The following is a 17,496-nucleotide window of genomic DNA, read 5'->3' as shown; positions in this document are numbered from 1 at the left end:
TTAATCTTAACCAGGAACTGCCATTAGTTTTAACTATGATTTATTTCAGCAAGTCAGGATCAGAAAGTAGAGTTTGATCTTGGCTTGTTTGGACAAACCACAGTCTAAAGCAAAAACATCCTGATTCAGATAAAATGATAATCTGTGGTTAGTTGCAAGTGGGAGCTTCTGATCTTGCTGCTGTGCTGAACTAGGAGAGGGGGGCACATGGGCCCAAGGTTTGTCCATGCAGCAGAAACTAAGCCCTGGTTTGTATGTAATGCTAAACTATGGCTTTCCATTACTCACACAAGCCTCTGAGAGTCGCAGCAAAGCCTTGGAATTAAGTGCTCCCCCTCCCACAAGGCTGGGAGGAGGAATAAGCCATGATTCAATTTCATTTCCCTCAATTCCTGTACAAATTCATGGTTTTAAAATACTGAGTGGCAAAACAAGCCAACTTCAAACAATGGATTACTGAATAGTTATTTGTAGCTGTACTTTATTGATAATGTTAATGTGTATTGTGTATTTTGCTTGGAGGCTTTTATGATTAGGCAGTCTGCACATTCTGTGAAATAAAATGTATAAATAAATTTATTCCTCCTCCTGGTTGTGTGAGAGGAGGTGAGGCGAGTGATGGAGCCCAATGGTTTGTTCAGGTTCACAAAGGCTAAACACTAAACAATGGTTGAATGTTACTTGCAAATCCTAAACTGTGTTTTATATACATATATATATATATATATATATATATATATATATATATGTAAAGGACCCCTCCAAAAGACACACCTGACCATAAGATGCATATAGTTTTTAGAGGAGGAAAACAAGAAAAAAAATATTCTGAATGAAACAGTGGATGTATGATTTTTTTTAGTGAAGGCAGGCTGTAGCTATGTGATCTGATGGTGAATTTGGGATGACCCAATGCAAAAATCCTGAGGATCCATGTGGATCCATGCTTTGTAACCACGTTTTTGTGCCATTGCGGTCCCAGGCAACAGTGAGTGCATGATTTTTTGGGTGCAGGCTGTAGCCATGGACATGCTATGTGATCTGATGGTGAATTTGGGGTGACCCAGTGCAAAAATCCTGAGGATCCATGTGGATCCATGCTTTGTAACCATGTTTTAAGTGGGGAGGGAAGGAAAAGCACTTAAGGGACGAGGAGCACATGTAGGGTGTGTGGAGGAGGTGGCTAACAATGAAGGAGAGGGGTTTAAGGGGAGAGAGGAAAGGAAGGCAAAAGTTCCCCCCCGCCCAAGCCAGCCCCCCCTCCCCTACCTGCATGTTTTCCGGCTGCCTGCGGGTCCCTAGCACGCTTCCCTGGACGCAGCAGCACCAGCACCAGAGCATGGAGAGGAGGAGGTGGCAGTGGCAACTGTGGGTTGCGCTCCTAGCCGTCGGAAGGTGAGCCGGGTGGGCTGGAGCCTGTGCGCAGTGTGACTAGGAAGGAATTAGCAGGAAGGACACAATCCTTTCCTCTCTGCTTGCCATGAGGGCAGGTGATTTCCCTGCTCTTTGTTGCATTTGTCTGCCACCAGTCTCCTTGCTTAGTGTGTCTGTTTGCTGCCAGGTGACGCTGCCGCAGCCAGCGCTGAGAAATGGAAAGGGGAACACAGCAACCAAAACACAAGAGGGTGGGGAGTAAGACTCTGAGGCAGGGAGAAGGAAAGGAATTCGCTGCAGCTGTGCGCTCCCTGCCAGAAAGGGACAAGAACAAAAGGAGGGGAGCAGCGGCTGACTTTAACCGCCCAGTTAAAACCGTACATGGCGGGGAGCGCAAAACAAAACAGGAGTCGCAACTGAATCCTGGCGCTACAATAATTAGGCAAGGGGAACAGGGCTGATGAACAGACGGTAGCCTTGGGATGCATTACAGATTGAGAGGCTTCACACACAAGGACACTCAAATGCCCCCTTTAACCACGCGCTCTCCTGTGCAGCAACATGACTCACACGCCTCCATACACACACCAAAATATGCCCGATTCAAGAACCCCAGCAGTCTCCTCTCTGCAGCCTTCTCTCCTCCATGACACATGATCTGATTTTCGCCCCTGCACTCTGACCAGTCAGCTCCAGGGACCACACATATGCTCAATAAGACGCACAGACATTTTCCCTTACTTTTTAGGAGGAAAAAAGTGCGTCTTATGGAGCGAAAAATACAGTAAGTCCAGTCGCGAACGACTCTGGGGTTGCAGCGCTCATCTTGCTTTACTGGCCAAGGGAGCCGACATTTGTCTGCTGTTTTTCCAGGCCATGTTGCCAGCATGACTAAGCCGCTTCTGGAGAAACCAGAGCAGCGAACAGAAATGCCATTTACCTTCCCACCGGGGCGGTACCTATTTATCCACTTGCACTTTGATGTGCTTTCAAACTGTTTTGTGTATATCGCAATGTTCTTTTGTTGCTATGGCCAATGGCTGATGCAAATAAAGTTTCATTCATTCATTCAAACCCTTTTGATGTGCCAAAAGTATGCCACAAGGCAACTTTCCTTTAGAATTTTCATGGGATGACAATGCATCCATGCACACATTAAGTGTGCTGGAAAGGCCTTAAAATTCAAGCATGCAATCACCATGTATTTGGGAACTGCATTCAAAACTTGGTGTGTCAGACACAAGCCCAAACCTTTGGAGGCATGGATCTCTCCTTCACAGTAACTGATTTTCCTGACACAAATACCAATGACCCTTTAGTGCAGCACGAAGTGTGATGGGACCACAAGGGCCACAGCAATGTTAGCTCTACTCAGAGTAAGCCCAATGGGTCAATGTATCCAGAACTTAAGCTGAATACAAACAAACCCAAGGTTTTTCCATGTTGAAGTAAAATGTCCATTTTACCATAAGGGCAAGCATTTACAAAATGATTTCACCATGCAAAGATGAAAGGGGAAAGTAACTTCATGGTGATTTCCTTACATGTCAAAACTGCCAAAGCAAAGTATCTATGGTCATGACCACACCTTGCTTTTAAAGTACATTTAACACACAAATAAACATACATGGCTTTTCCAAAATAATTATGAGATTTGTTAAGGGTGCTGGGAATTGAAGTGTTGTGAGCTCCTAAGATTCATTGGGGGAAGCCAGGCACTTTAAATGTAGGGTGTGACTGTGACCTATGAGTATACAAGTGTGTTTAAGGTTTGAAAGGCACTGCGCCCTTATTTGGGAAGGGTTTTCATGTCAAATGCTAATAGGGCAGCACACAAACATTTTCCTGAATAAGTCAATGGTTTCAAAGAATGCATAACCACTGTGATTTCAAAATTAGACTACACAGAAGAACATTCAAAGCATGAGATTCTGCTCTTCAAAGAGCAAACCTAGCACCTTGCAGATCTCAGCTGTCAAGTTCTGCTTAACTTTTCTCTTTATGGCTCCCTCTCTACATTAAAGACTATTTCTCCTGTGTGTGGAATTTGAAGGCTTTTGGTTGTAAATTCAAATCACTAACCTTGCAGTAATAATTACAGAATTAGAATAACAAGAAAGGGAGAGCAGCTTTCTAGAGGGTTGGCGTTCAAATTGCAAATCAATACAATATTCAAGTTCAACATGGCAATTGTCGATGCGTTTTTCAGAAAATATATTCTATAATTAATCAATTGAATAGCTTGAGTACCCCACTGTAAATAAAAAATAAATAAATAAGAGACCTTAATAAAGAACAATATTCATTCCTGTCAACCTCTTTCAATATTTGATGAAGTAACTTTACCCCCACCTTTTTTTTCAAAAGACATTTTCTTTTATTATGTATCCTAAGACACTTTAACTAAAAACCCAAATCTGAATATTTCAATAAGGTTGTTTTATTATTCAGTAGATTCATGGAAATTTTACTAGGATGACAGAGAAAATTCCACACCATTCTGTCTCCGCTAATACAGGTACATGGCTTCAGCTGGCAATATTACTAGGATTAGCATAGTATGATGAAATATTTAAAGGAATTTTTTTTTCTAAAAACCTAATAAATCAAATGACTGCCAAATGTCATTAAAGTGATGGTCTTTGACTTGAATATGCTTTTCATATTCAAATTTGAAAAGAAAGAGATGAAAGCCTGGAAAGGTTACTCAGTTTCAACTAATAACCTCAAGCACTCTACATTCACATGCATAAAAAATGAAATTGCCTCTATTGTCTAATTTTACTTCGGAAACAACTCCTTTCGCCTTCTATTGTACAGATATATCAGGAGTATTTTTAAGTGAAATTCAGAGTCATTCCCCTTCCAAATATTTAACTCGACTGTCAAAACCGGCTCATGCTGAGACGGCCGTCAACAAATGAAGTCCAAATGTTGGAGTTATGGATGTAAAGGAGACCCTTTATAATGTTTGATGGAGAAAATAATCAGTACACTTGTTTTATATTAAGGAAAGAAAGGGCTTGCAACAGGAATGGCCAAGGCATATAAATAAGCAGGCTTCACAGGGCTGGATGGTATGGCCCAACAAAGGAATCTGTATGATAAACATTGAGCATGAGCCTTAGTGTCTTTTCGGAGACATCTGAAAAAGAGGCCTGCACTTCCAGAATGCTGAAGGATGGTCCTTAAATGTGGGGAGTGGGCAACCTGTGACCTTGCATATGTTGCTGGACTTCTAGCACTCATCAGCCCCAGCCAGCGCTGCAACAGTTATGGATGATGGGAACTGTAGTACAACAACTTCTGCAGGACCACAGATTGCCCACCCTGAGTTAAAGGGAGTACTGAGATGAGGGCTACTGTTGCAAGGTAGAGATGGTAGCATAGTGGCAGAGTGCATGCCTTCCCTGCAAAAGGTCTCAGGTTCAATCCCCATGGAAGGCTGGAAAAGAAACCCCAACCTGCAAACCTGGAGAGGTACTTTCAGTCAATGCAGACAATAACGAGCCGGTATCAGATTCCCTGCTGTGCAAACAAAGGACAACATACAGAACCCCTGGGTGGGCCCAAACGTCAATGGGCTGTAGCCAATGTTAGTTCTACTTAAAGTAGGCCCACTGAAATGGGTGGGAATGACTAACTTAGAATTTCAGCGGGTCTACCATGAACAGAACTTGGTTGGATGCAACTCAATATTGTTACAGTGGTACCTCGGTTTTCAAATGTAATGCGTTTCGGAAGACTGAGTTCTGAAACGTTTGAAAACTGAGGCGCAGACAGTCACAAAAACAAATTGGTTGCAAACTGGATCTTGCACTCAGTGGAATCTGCGTGGCATGTTTGACTTCCAAGGCGTATTCGAAAACTGAAGCATTTATGGTGTTTGAAAACTGAAATGTTTGTCAACAAAGACATTTTAAAACTGAGGTACCACTGCATTTTCAGAATTTGGACTAGTTTAGAAATCATGCTAAACCAAATTAATATTACAAGAAAGTCCCCTGGTGAGATGGTTTCCTCTAGGTCCCCTCTCCACCACAGCTCATGAGGTAAGGAGAAATGGCATTGTAGGCCCTGCCACCAATAAAGCATGGCGGCTCTTGGCTCTGCCCACCATGCATTAGAGTTGATGCCTGAGGCAGGGAAATCTTTGCATGAATACCTCTATGCATGTAGCCTTTAAGTGGCTGCTAGAATCCTGAGTGATCTGGGGAGGCCATGTATATAGCAGATCTACACACCAAGGGCTCCCCATGGATGCCCATGCTAACGTGCGGATGGGTAGTGGAAAACTGGGCATGACCAGGAATGGAGCCAGAGATACAGCCCTTTTCCATATGCTTTACCCCTTCCTGAACTCAGGAAAATGTGGCTTGTTCTAGCTGGATCTGAAAGAATGGTCTGATCTTGCTTTCTTTGACTTAACCACAATTAGAATAAGCCACCAATTCCCTGAATTTTGGCTCTACCAGCTAACTGCAGTTTACTCACAACTAGAAATGGAAGCATTCAATCTTCTCACACTCAAAGGAGAAGGGAGTGTGTGAACCCAAAGGCTTGTCATGGCTCATTCTAATAACGCTAAACCATGGCTGAGCGTCATATCTGAATGCAGTCCCTGTAAGCCATTTTCAGCTGAACAGCTTTCAAAGAGGCATACAAAAAACACTGATTTATCATAATTAGAGAGGAATTAAAGTTAAAGCTTTTCAACTTTATTCATTTACCTACAAACCAAGAAATCATGCTTTCTTGCAGTTCATGAGCACATTTTTAAAAAAATTATTCCTCTGAAGCTCATAATCTTTTTGTCCAACTATAGCCCAGGTGGACCGGGTAGTTATAAAGTCTAAAAATACATACCATATTAGAAAACCCCCAAAACAAAAGCTAGCTTTTTTCTTTTCTTTTCCAGGACCCCCAATTTCACTTAGTGTCTTCTTTGTTTTTTTTACAACATATGGTGCTCTGCAGAAACACAGCCACCTGGAAAGGCTGCCTTGTGCTCTTTAAAGAATGCCGAATGTCCAAATTAATTAAGAACCCTAAGATCTTAATTTAAGGAAAGTGATTATGACAGTTTTCACTAAACTGCTATTAGTGCAAGAAAAGCACACAAAGACTATCTATAATGAAGGAGAAAAGATGTAAACACACCTAGAGGAAAATGAGACCACCACAGAATAAATTGGTTTTGCTAAGATTTGCCTTGTGGGCACATTTGAAGATAACTTGAGAGCTGACAGCAGTAAAATTTTATTGTGATAATTGAAAGCTATATTATTACTCAAAATGATCAAGTGCAGAGGTGGAGATGAGAGCAAGCAATTGTTAATTTTATTTTATTTCTTTTTTAGACTTCGCCAAAGAAAATGCAAATTTCCAGTTCTGATGTCTATTTCGAGGGCCTGTAACAAGGCTTTTAATCAATGTATTATACATCAAATTGATAATGTTAACTTCTGATTATTCAAATGTATGAAATATTCATAAAGAACCATCCAAAGTTTTACATTTCCCTGATTTTTTCCCTCCCCCTTCCATTAATTATCATGCCTGGAAGCTTTTTTTAGCAAAAGCACCAGTCATCATCTTGACTCAACCTGACAAGCTAGCAAGGCCCAATTACGTTGGCACTCTGTGGCACTTTGATGTAGTGGAAACGAAAAGAGATAGGGGCAAATTGTATAGCACATTATGTTAATGACATGATTTAATCCAGCCACTAAACTTTATGTAGCCTGTTAAAAAAGATGCTAACACTAATTACGCCACTTTGGAAAGGAAAAAGAAGGGGACAAGCATTTCCTACCGACAAAGCGAAGCTCATAAATGTTGTAAATGCAATGAAACAAAATGAAGTAATCTATGATTAATTATACATAACAGACAAGAAAAAGAAGGAGAAAAAGCAAGTGGTATAGTTAAATCCTGGGTGGAAAAAAATATCTGTTAAGATTCCTTTTATGATCAACATAACTAAGAAATAACCATGGACTGTTTGATTTGCAACCTGCAAAAGGGGAACAGCATAATCTTAAGTGGCTGAAACAATGTGGCTTGCCATTTGGATTCACAGGATAATTAGCAAGGCAATCTCTAAATAAAATCGGAAGTTGTGTTTACAGTGTTGGAACAGCCTTGGGGATATTTATCTCACTGATAAAAATAAGAAGCTGGATCTTGAACAAAGGTTTTAGTTAGGTTTCCCCCCCTCCTACAACCAACTAGGCATTTCTGGTGTAATGGCTTTCTTCCATCTAGAGATTTTGATCGTAGCTGTAACTGATATTGCAAACACTTCAGCAAACGGCTATAACAGAAGCAATTTCAAGGGGAGAACCATAGCCCAGTGGCACAGCACATTTAAGCTATGATATCTCTGCTTTAAATGACACACAAGAAAGGCCTCAAGTAGCAGGCCAGGAACCTCAAAGATCTGCTGCTAGTTGAAGTAGATGGTACAGAGATGCACGCACGAGCACTCAGATTAGTGAATTAGTGGCGGTTCTTAACATATCCTTTTAAATCAAGGTTGGATAACATGTGGCCCTCCAGATGTTGCACAGCCCAACAAGCCCCATCAGCACTGCCAGTTATCATGGATGATGGGTGTTGTATTCCAGCAACATCCACAGGGCCATGGGTCTCTAACACCTGCCTTGAACATCAGATAATAATTGCATCTTGAGTATAAGAGTTCCCATTTGTAGAAAGAACTGCTGGATGGGGGCTATTAGGTAGGAGAAAGTCCCCTCGCCCCTTTTAAGAGTCATCTTCAGCTCAGTGGGATTTCCTTCCAAATTCAGCATACATCAAGCATGCCTAAGTCCCACTGAAGTCAAAGGGAGAGGTGAAGCACATATTTAATATTGACTTATTGAAACAAATGAGACTTTGAAGTGGCTGGGTTATCCCCATTAATCTGAAGCAAATCTCCTGAGTTCAAGTGGGACTTAACTTTCACTTAACAGTCCTAGTCCATCAGATGCCTAAATGTACAGGAGCTCCAGAGCATGCGAGGACTTCTCTGTTCATAGCAAAGGGAACTGAGCACAAACGTTTCCCTTAAAACAGGTGGCAGGTCATGCCCAAAGAATTGCCACTAGTTTAGTTTAACAGATGTGGCAGCAATACTCTGTAATGACATCTTGGTATCCCAGTTTGCCCCTGACACTGAAGTGAGCAGGGCAGCCGCTGCTCATGAATCACTTATGGAGAACTGGACTGTGCCCTTGATAATTAAGATTTTTCTCTCCATCTTGGACCAGTTGCTACATTTCGTCTTGGGCAGATGAGTGGAGAAAGATAGGAATAAAAGACCCACGTACCAAGCTCTTTAGAGGCTGCAAGATATTTTAAGTCCTCCTAAATCATTCTGGTTATAATAGAGTGCAACAATACTAGAGATTTGTAGACCCAGCTGCATTCTTGCAGGGCTCATTGGCAATGAGTAATTTTCCTATTTGGCTCACATTGTTACAGCTTAAAAGAATTTGATGGCATGGAATATGCAGTTAATCATAATACAGTTCCAGCTATTAAAATAATTTCTCTCTCTCTGTCTGGCTTAGATAGGTGGCAGAATTTCAAAATCCCTGTGAGGGATGATGAATAGACAAGAAGCCAATCAAGCACGAAACATTGTTTAATGTGCCTGGTTACGGGCTAAGATGTTGCACATGCGTTCTTCTCTAAGCTCGTGCCTAAACATTATAATCAGGCTGATATCAATCATTGTAGGCACAACACTAAAAATTCAAGGCCAGATTTTGAAGAAAGACGTTAAGAAGCCTGAAATAAGTTAGAAAATTCCCACACTCTTTGTCACATACAGACACATACACCCTCCATCAAACCTCACCAGTGCCCCTCCCCATGCCACAAATGGGTATTCTGTTCTCTAATAGTATTCACAAAGGACTAATTAGAAGTTGAACAACCTGCTTGATATTCTAAGTCCAATATCAATGGGTGGGGTGGGGGGTTAAAAAGCCTTTGATAAGGTATAGACGGAAGAATTTAATTACACAGAGAGAGAGACTAACCTGCTTAAGGCTTGTGGACACTGAACTTGGGACAATACAGTCATCACTATCTGTCACTGATTCAACAGCATCAGTTGCCTGTCTATCATCTTGGTCTGTTGTGAAAACAATCAGAACAGAAACAAACACACACATAGCCAGTATTAAGTCCAGTTGAGATGGTCAAAGAAAACTGTTAAAACACATGGTATAAAAGCGAATGGAAATAGTTCCACAGAGTGGTGTACGATTTCTCTTCCTTGCAGACACGACGTGACACTGGCCAATCAATTATCATTAAATGGTCTGCAGAATCACCCGATTCCTCTTCAGGCCTCGTTTCACTTTGATTTGGCACTTGGAGAGATTCAGTGTTACCAATTCATTCATAGTAAGAGATTATTTAAAAGAAAAGAAAAGACCAAACCCTGAATATTTTGCATGGCCTCCAAGCCTATACTGAACAATTCATATCAAGTTTGCTGAGACTTTGCATGCATTCATATGGCTTTAGTTCAGGGGACAGTGCTGCTCCCCGTCAGTTCCCAAGGTTAACTGAGATCAAGTTGTCATTCCATATGCCAGGCTTCCCTGTGGTGTGCAGGTTCCAGTTTATTTACCCATAACTTATTTACATACTTGTATAATCTGCTGGGGACAGCTTCCATCACATCTATGGGTCTCCTTTGCCAAAGGAATGATGATTTATCATTCCTTTGGCAATGATGATTTATCAACCACCAAAGGAGTTAACAAAGGTGACACTCCAGGGAGGTGTTCACACTGGGGCTATTGCAACCCTGTGAATAGCTTATTGGATGATTATACAAATTAGTGTTTACTATCATGTGCCAATCCAGGAGTACAAATATAATTTATTACACAAAACCACTACCCAACTTGAAGAAATTGTTCACAAACAATGCATTTCACAGCAGTTACACTGACCATGCAGCCCCTGAGGGCTAGTCATTTTGCAATGTTTTGTAGGAATGGGATGTTGGTCATTATCACCCTTTAACAACTCAAGGAAATGGGGCTATTTCACACAGACGTGATTACTGCTTGATTCCCCTCCCCCGCAACAAGATTACTATAAACTTCACAATTAACAGCAGAAGTTGTGAACCAACTCCTTTGAACTAATTGTCCCTAGATTGATATGAAAGTTTGTGGTGCTACAACCTAAATGGTCCATTCACACATACAAAGTGACCCCCCACCTACACTAATACTTCAGGTTATCAAGTGATGGACATGAATGGAATAGCTAGACCATGCTCTCCTTCTATGGTCACTGATTCAACTGAATCCTGGTCTGAATAGGTCCCATAATGTAAAACAGCTTTGTGGCACATGGCAATTTATGTTTCTGGTTGTTACTGGAATTCAGAAACTGCTGTTCTCCCTACAACGCTGTTCGTTTCAATGGCTCTTGAATGGAATCTGGGCCTGCAACAGAAGGTCTCTCAGCTGGCTTCCTATACAGTAAATATATAATAATAATAGTAATGACCATGACCTGGGATGTTTGCATTCTTTGCATTAAGATGCCTCTAGCTCTTTTCATCCAGAGATATGTGATAGGTCATATACTAGCCTCTTATTGTCTGAGACTCCCTCTCTTTGACATTATGAATGGTTGCTATCTGCAGACAAAAGGACCACATACTTCAAAATAGTCTTCAGAACAGCACCTCTTCTGAAAGAGGAATCTCTCTTCTGAAGAGAGAATATAAAGACATTTTAAAACAGAAGCCAGCGTACTTTAATATTTCATGGAACTTGGTTGGAAACTCCCTCCCACCTTCTTTCTCAATTATTACAAAGCTGGAAGTTATTCTTTTAGTCTAACGCACCAACTACTCCAACTTGACTACAGATGTGAGAGAGCAGAACAATGGCCTCTGCTGAAGTTACTTCAGCAGTCAACTTAGGATGGTGAGAAATTATTTCTGTTTGCATTTTAACTGGAACTACCAAATTCACATTTCCCAACCCAATACGCAAACTATAACCCAAGGGTTGTCAACCTTGTCCCTACCGCCCATTAGTGGGCGTTTCAGGATTCTAGGTGGGCAGTAGGGGGTTTTATGGCACAAGCTGAATCTTCCTTCCATCGAGCACTGTTGGGTGGTAAGGAAATTTTACCATCAAGAAAGATGCATTAGTGGGCGGTAGGTGTAAAAATGTTGACTACCCCTGCTATAACCCCACTGCCCTATCAAAGTTCCCTGAATTTTGTGGTATAGTTCGCAAACAAAAATGCATAATTGTGGGAAAGTGAATACAGTGGTACCGCTGGTTGTGAATGGGATCTGTTCCAGAGCGCCGTTCACAACATGAGCAGAACGCAACCTGCGTCTGTGGGTCGTGATTCGCCGCTTCTGTGCATGCGCGTAACGTCATTTCGAGCATCTGCGCATGCGCAAGCGGCGAAACCCAGAAGTAACCCTTTCTGGTACTTCTGGGTCACCTCAGGACACAACCTGAAAAGATTTAACCTGAAGCAAAGGCAACAAGAGGTGTGACTGTACAAGGATACCTGTATTAGTGAAAATAGCAAACAAAAATGAAGACTGGGGTAAATAGCTGGCAAAAATGTACATGGCAGGTGAAACTGTGCACCGACCTGTGTATATTAGGTGAAATGTGCACAAAATGCATATGAATTTTCATGCAAACTTTTTTTCTTTTAAGTTGCAAACTGAGGGAGAAATGGGATGAACTGAATATTGGAAAAGTGAGAGAAGTGAGAGAAACCAACATTGACAGATCTGGCTGCCTCTACTGTCAACATCATATGTCTAATAGGGAGCGAAGCAGAGGTATGTTGTATAAGCAGAAAATTACCTTCTGGTTCCAGTTCCTCAGTAATTTCGGTTTCATCTCCTGAAGTAGCTGAGCTCTGGTCAGCAAACTGACCTTCAGAGAGCTGAGAAAGATCCTCCTGTTCCCGCTGAAATGTGGCTGTGGGTTTTTCTATTCTTCTCTCCGCTTGTGCTTCTGGCATGAGCTGGAGTAAGGATTACAGAAGCCTTCATACATGGTACCCTTAAAGCTATTGTTAGCATTTAATTTTACACAAACATGGTATATAAACTTAAAATCTGTTTCTTTAAGGTCTGATTTCCAACCTGCTAAATTTGACAGCTGAGATTTATTCATCTTCTATAAAAGAGGTTTGAAATCTGGGCGGGGTTGGGGGCAGGGAGAGAGGGTAAGTTCCACTTGCTTGTTGAGTTCTTGATATATTCAAATGCATCCAGCGTGAGCAGCAGGTCAGAGGTATGAGAATTTCCCACCCTACACTCTCACGTTAGGAATGTTTTGTGCTGTGAATGCAACTTCCAACTTGGACAGCGGCCCACAGCGGAAGCGCTATGGAGACTGACTTCATGAACTCTAATCCATCTTGGCACTGCACTCTTGGTTCTTTAATATATAACATGACATGTCTTGTAAACCTGTATAAAGCCATTCACTAAAGCATTCAATTTGCAATGCCTAGCTTTCTCTTTTCCCTGTAGAATTTTTGCCATTCATTTCAGAGCAGCTTGTCAAATGACCAATCCAGGGATAGGGAGTAGGAGAGAGAATTACGTTCCTGTAACTAAGAACAACCAGTCTAAATTCTTAACCTTCCTTTGAAATGGACAGTCTGCTATCTAAGTGGAATGGACGGAGTTACTATAGTTGCAGCATCCTTGCCTACCCCAGGCTGATACCACAGTCACAAAGGTGATTTACCTAAAGGGTTTAACTACGCTATTATATTTTTGCTATTAAATACTGCGGACAATCTCACACTATTTGGAAAGGCAGCCAGCATATATTCCCTGTATGCAGAGACATAAAATGTTTTCCAACCATCCTGTTAGGACTACAAATGCCATCATCTTTCACCACTGGCCAAACTGACTGGGGCTCATGGGAATCGGAGTCCAACAGGATCTGAAGGGCTCCCCATCCATGGTATAGTTATAAGACTAAATTAAAGCCATCATTTCAAATCCAAAATTAAATGTATTGATTGCACAATCAATTAACGCTTTCAGCACCACATAAAATTAGAAATAAAATATTGAATTAGTAGATTTTAAATTTCTTGTACCTGTGGAATGTTTGAAACATCGGGCCTTTCATCTTTAGTTTTCTGTTCAGTCTCTTGATCTTCTTTTTCAGGAATGGGACTCTAAAGTTATTAGGAGCCAAATATAGACAGCATTTCTTAAAACTCAATGGTCACTTTTTTAACAGGTAAAATCGGTAGCCACCACAGAGAAGGCCTTTTTGGTAGTGGCACTCCGCTATAGAACAACCTTTCCAGAGAGATTCACCTAGTGCCTTCCCTGTAATCTTTTTAGTGCCAGGAGGAGAACTTTATGTTCACTCAGTCCTTTAAAAACAATTAATGCAATCTGGTTCTCACAGTCTTTAAATCTGTGCTTTAGCTTTGGGAGTTGTGGAGAATTTTGTTTTCTTGCTGTATTTATGGTTTTTGTGTATAAATTTCATTTTGTATGTAAGTTGTTTTTATACTTATTTATTGTATGCCACCCAGATAACTTTTTGCTATGGGGCAGCATACAAATATTGTTAAAGCTTTAAAAATGAATAAAAATATCCAGCATATTTCTACTGTTTTTAATATTTACATTCAAAGCAGCTAACCATTTCAGTTAAACAGACAAACACAGAAAGACATCACTTAGAGCAGGCATCCCCAAACTCAGCCCTCCAGCTGTTTTGGACTACAGTTCCCATCATCCCTGACCACTGGTCCTGTTAGCTAGGGATGATGTGAGTTGTAGTCCAAAAACATCTGGAGGGCCAAGTTTGGGGATCCAGATAAAACAAGACCAACTGTTTATTAGGCAGTCAGTGTCATGGGACATCAACAAACTGGACCTAAAGACAACACAAGTGTAATCCCACATGAGAAAAAGCTACTGCAGAGAGAGGGAGAGGGGAGAGAGGGAAGCAACCTTTTTGGTGATGGCACCACATTCCTGGAATTCTATCCCTAAAACCCCAAAATCACCATCCTTTCATCAATAGACAAATAAATGTTTATTTTTCCAAGCATTTTAATGTAGTTTACTATTCTGACTGTGTGCATGATGCTATTTATAACATTTTCTTTTTGAACTTAATATTATCTTTTTAAAAAAAATACCCTAGAAATTTTGCTATCATTAAAATACTTGGCAAAAGGACTTGAGGAAGCTAGTTTGTTTCTGTCTTGATTATACAGCCCCGTTTTTTCCATCCCCTAGTTCTTGGAGATCTCATAGACCTTAAGATCTTATAGTCACTCAGTAGAAAAGGCAGAGCTATTTGAAGAGCTTATTTTAGGTTGCCTAGAGAAATGGGCTCTACACAGAGAGAGAGAGAAAGTCCAGACTCACTGGATTTGGCAGCGTGTGCACCTCCACAAAAGACACTTTCTTGTCTGCTGCAGCTGGGCGCTGTCTTGGCTTAGGCTGTGGCCTCTAAGGAACAAAGAGACTTGAGTCAAAAACTAGCAGTACCAGCAAAGTTTCTGATAAAGCAGTTTGGGTTCAAATGCACTGTCTTCCATCCCACCCCCCTGAATTCAGAAGAGTTAAGGAATATGCAGATCTGCTTTCTGGTCCAAACTACTGAGCTGGGAAGCACTGCAAACTTCATTCCCCAGGGATCCTAGTTGTAATGGATGCTTAGTTCTCAATGTTTCCCACTCAGTGGATTGGGCCAGTAGTTCTTCAAACACTGGGAAGCTTCACAACAATCATTCTCCAATAGGGCTGTGTCTCAGTGGCAGAACAATTGCTTTGCATGCAGAAGGCCCCCACATTGAATCCCTAGCCTCTTCTGACAGGGCTGGGAAAGTATCCCCGACTTACACCCTGTAGAGCTGCTACTGGAGCAAGATGGACCAGTGAGAAGACTCAGAATAAGACAGATTCCTATATCTCTGTGTTGAGGGGGGATGCCTTTGGGGGTCTTGAGTCCCAATTCCATCACACTAGGAGTGTGACAGGGCCTTCAACTGGAATGGTCTGAGCTTAAAAGAATTAATGCATGCCAAATTGGAACTGAGCCTGAGCCAGAGCAACTGAGATGTGTCCATACTTTGGTAAGCTGGGAGAAGCTTGCTCATCAAAATGTGTTTCAGTAGTGCACTTTTGTCTAGGTTTATTCATTTTTAAAAAGAGACATGGGGCTCCAGTGATGGAAAATTGGGCTGGGTGGGTATCCAACCACCATTTCATTTCATTTGGGGACACATATATACTCTTTAGTAAAAAAAAAAAAGGAAGACTTAAACATCATACCATTGGTGCTGACGAGAAAGAAGGAGCCAGGATGGGACCTTCCCCTTGGCCCTTCACTGGTTTCTCATTCTGGATGTAATCTGCTAGGTCTGCAGCAACCATCAAACCAGCTGGCTGGAGGTAGGCAAACTTCCATTTTAGTTCAACACTAATTGTACCAGTGGAGTGGCCTTTATCGTCCGTTAGCTCAAAGGTACCTGAAATTAAGTACAAGAGTAAATATATGAGCTGGTATTCTGAATATTTTGTATGTTGACTAAGCACCATCTTGCGGGGCTGGCCCTGGCCACTGCACCTGGGAACAATGTGTATGCTGCCTTGGGTTCCATGATGGAAGAATATAAGTGCAAAATAAATAAGTAAATTATTATAAAAAGGCACAGTCTAATAGAATTATACAAGCGGTAATTGTACAGTAGGGCCTTTGCTATCATAACAGCAATGTACTACACTGGTAAATCAGTTAGCATGGAGGAGTGCAGTGGCGTAGCGTGGGGGGTGCAGGGGGGCCCGGCCGCACCGGGCGCAACATCTGGGGGTTAGGGTTAGGGGGCGCAAATCCACGGGTTAGGGGGCGCAAATTACTTGCCTTGCCCCGGGTGCTGACAACCCACGCTACGCCACTGGAGGAGTGGAACCAATTTTCACCAAGATCCCACCCATACACGTATGCACTTGGAAGTAAACCCCATCTTTTTTTTCAATGGAAATTACTTCCAAGTTAAGTATGACAGAGGCCTTAGGGGACCACACATTTAGAAGTTCTCCTACATGGGAATGAATGGGACCTGTGCAGGGGCTCTTGAACAACTGTCGTTCGTTTCAGAAGAGGTTGGGCAGAGAGAAAGCCAGAGTGAGGTTTTTTTGGAAGTTATTTAAAAGATTCAAAAGATTTAAAAGGTACAACAGCTGCAATGTGGACATGATGCTGGTATTAAAAGCTAGCAGGGAAGCAACGACCAAGCTGAGCTTGGTATTTCAACAAAATATAACAGTTTAAATTTAAATATACCAGCTAATTTTATAGTTTAGCAAAAGGGCAGGTTCTTACCAGAGATGTATCTGTCGTGTGCTAATGAAATTAAAGGTACGTTTGCTTTTCCTAGATAAACCCCATCTTCTGTTTCATTGTCATCAAAAACATACAGACTCAAGGATTCAGATTTTAGGTAGCAATTGAGATCTGCATTCATTGGCACTGGGAAGCACATATGATCGGCAAACTCCGGGTGGTTGCTGCTAGGAATGATGGCGGTATCGTGATCCGCAAAATCAAAGAACTTGTAGACAACATAAGGATTTGGCTGGAGGTTTCTCTTTCGGCACTGTAGGTTGCTACAACATTTTATTGTAATGTGAAGCTCATTTAAGTTTCCATCTGCTGAAGTGTTGACTTGGGCAAGACTGAGCACTGGCTGTTTTAACAGGAGGGAGGAAAAGCTAATTAGGTGAAGAGAGACTTATAGACATACTGGCAAGCTGAAATGCACACAAAGATCGAACTGGCATTAACTCTGATGTACTGGGCTAGGACTGGGGAGAGGCATGTTCAAAGATCCCTAATCAGCCATGAAGGTTGTGGGCTGATCCAGCCACTCGGAGCCTAACCTACCTCACATGATTGTTGTTAGGTTAAAAAGGGGAAGCCATGTACACCGCCTGGAGCTCCTTGGAAGGAGGGCATAATAAAAATGGCACAAACAAATTTGAGACGGTATATTCTAAGAATTAATGAGTGTCGGTCACAGCTTCTACTATGGCACCCTCATTAT

General features: G+C 41.6%; 1 protein-coding gene across 2 annotated transcripts in view; it reads right to left on the bottom strand.

Moving 5' to 3' along the window:
- The window catches only part of RPGRIP1L (RPGRIP1 like), an 82,460-nt gene that overhangs the window by 21,363 nt on the left and 43,601 nt on the right, over positions 1–17,496 (bottom strand). For both annotated transcript variants that reach the window (XR_014528525.1, XM_083513512.1), the window contains exons 17-22: positions 16,776–17,139; positions 15,725–15,921; positions 14,816–14,899; positions 13,519–13,599; positions 12,258–12,420; positions 9,426–9,520 (exon numbers count right to left, since the gene is read on the bottom strand). Coding sequence is in view for 1 of the 2 variants with exons in the window: in XM_083513512.1 (XP_083369638.1) it covers positions 9,426–9,520; positions 12,258–12,420; positions 13,519–13,599; positions 14,816–14,899; positions 15,725–15,921; positions 16,776–17,139 (984 nt within the window). In the remaining variant the exon portion in view is untranslated. The remainder of the gene's footprint in view (positions 1–9,425; positions 9,521–12,257; positions 12,421–13,518; positions 13,600–14,815; positions 14,900–15,724; positions 15,922–16,775; positions 17,140–17,496) is intronic.

Source organism: Podarcis liolepis (assembly GCF_965112155.1).
Source record: "Podarcis liolepis genome assembly, chromosome: 7".
Classification (NCBI taxonomy): domain Eukaryota; kingdom Metazoa; phylum Chordata; class Lepidosauria; order Squamata; family Lacertidae; genus Podarcis; species Podarcis liolepis.
This window is presented reverse-complemented; position numbering and strand designations above follow the sequence as displayed.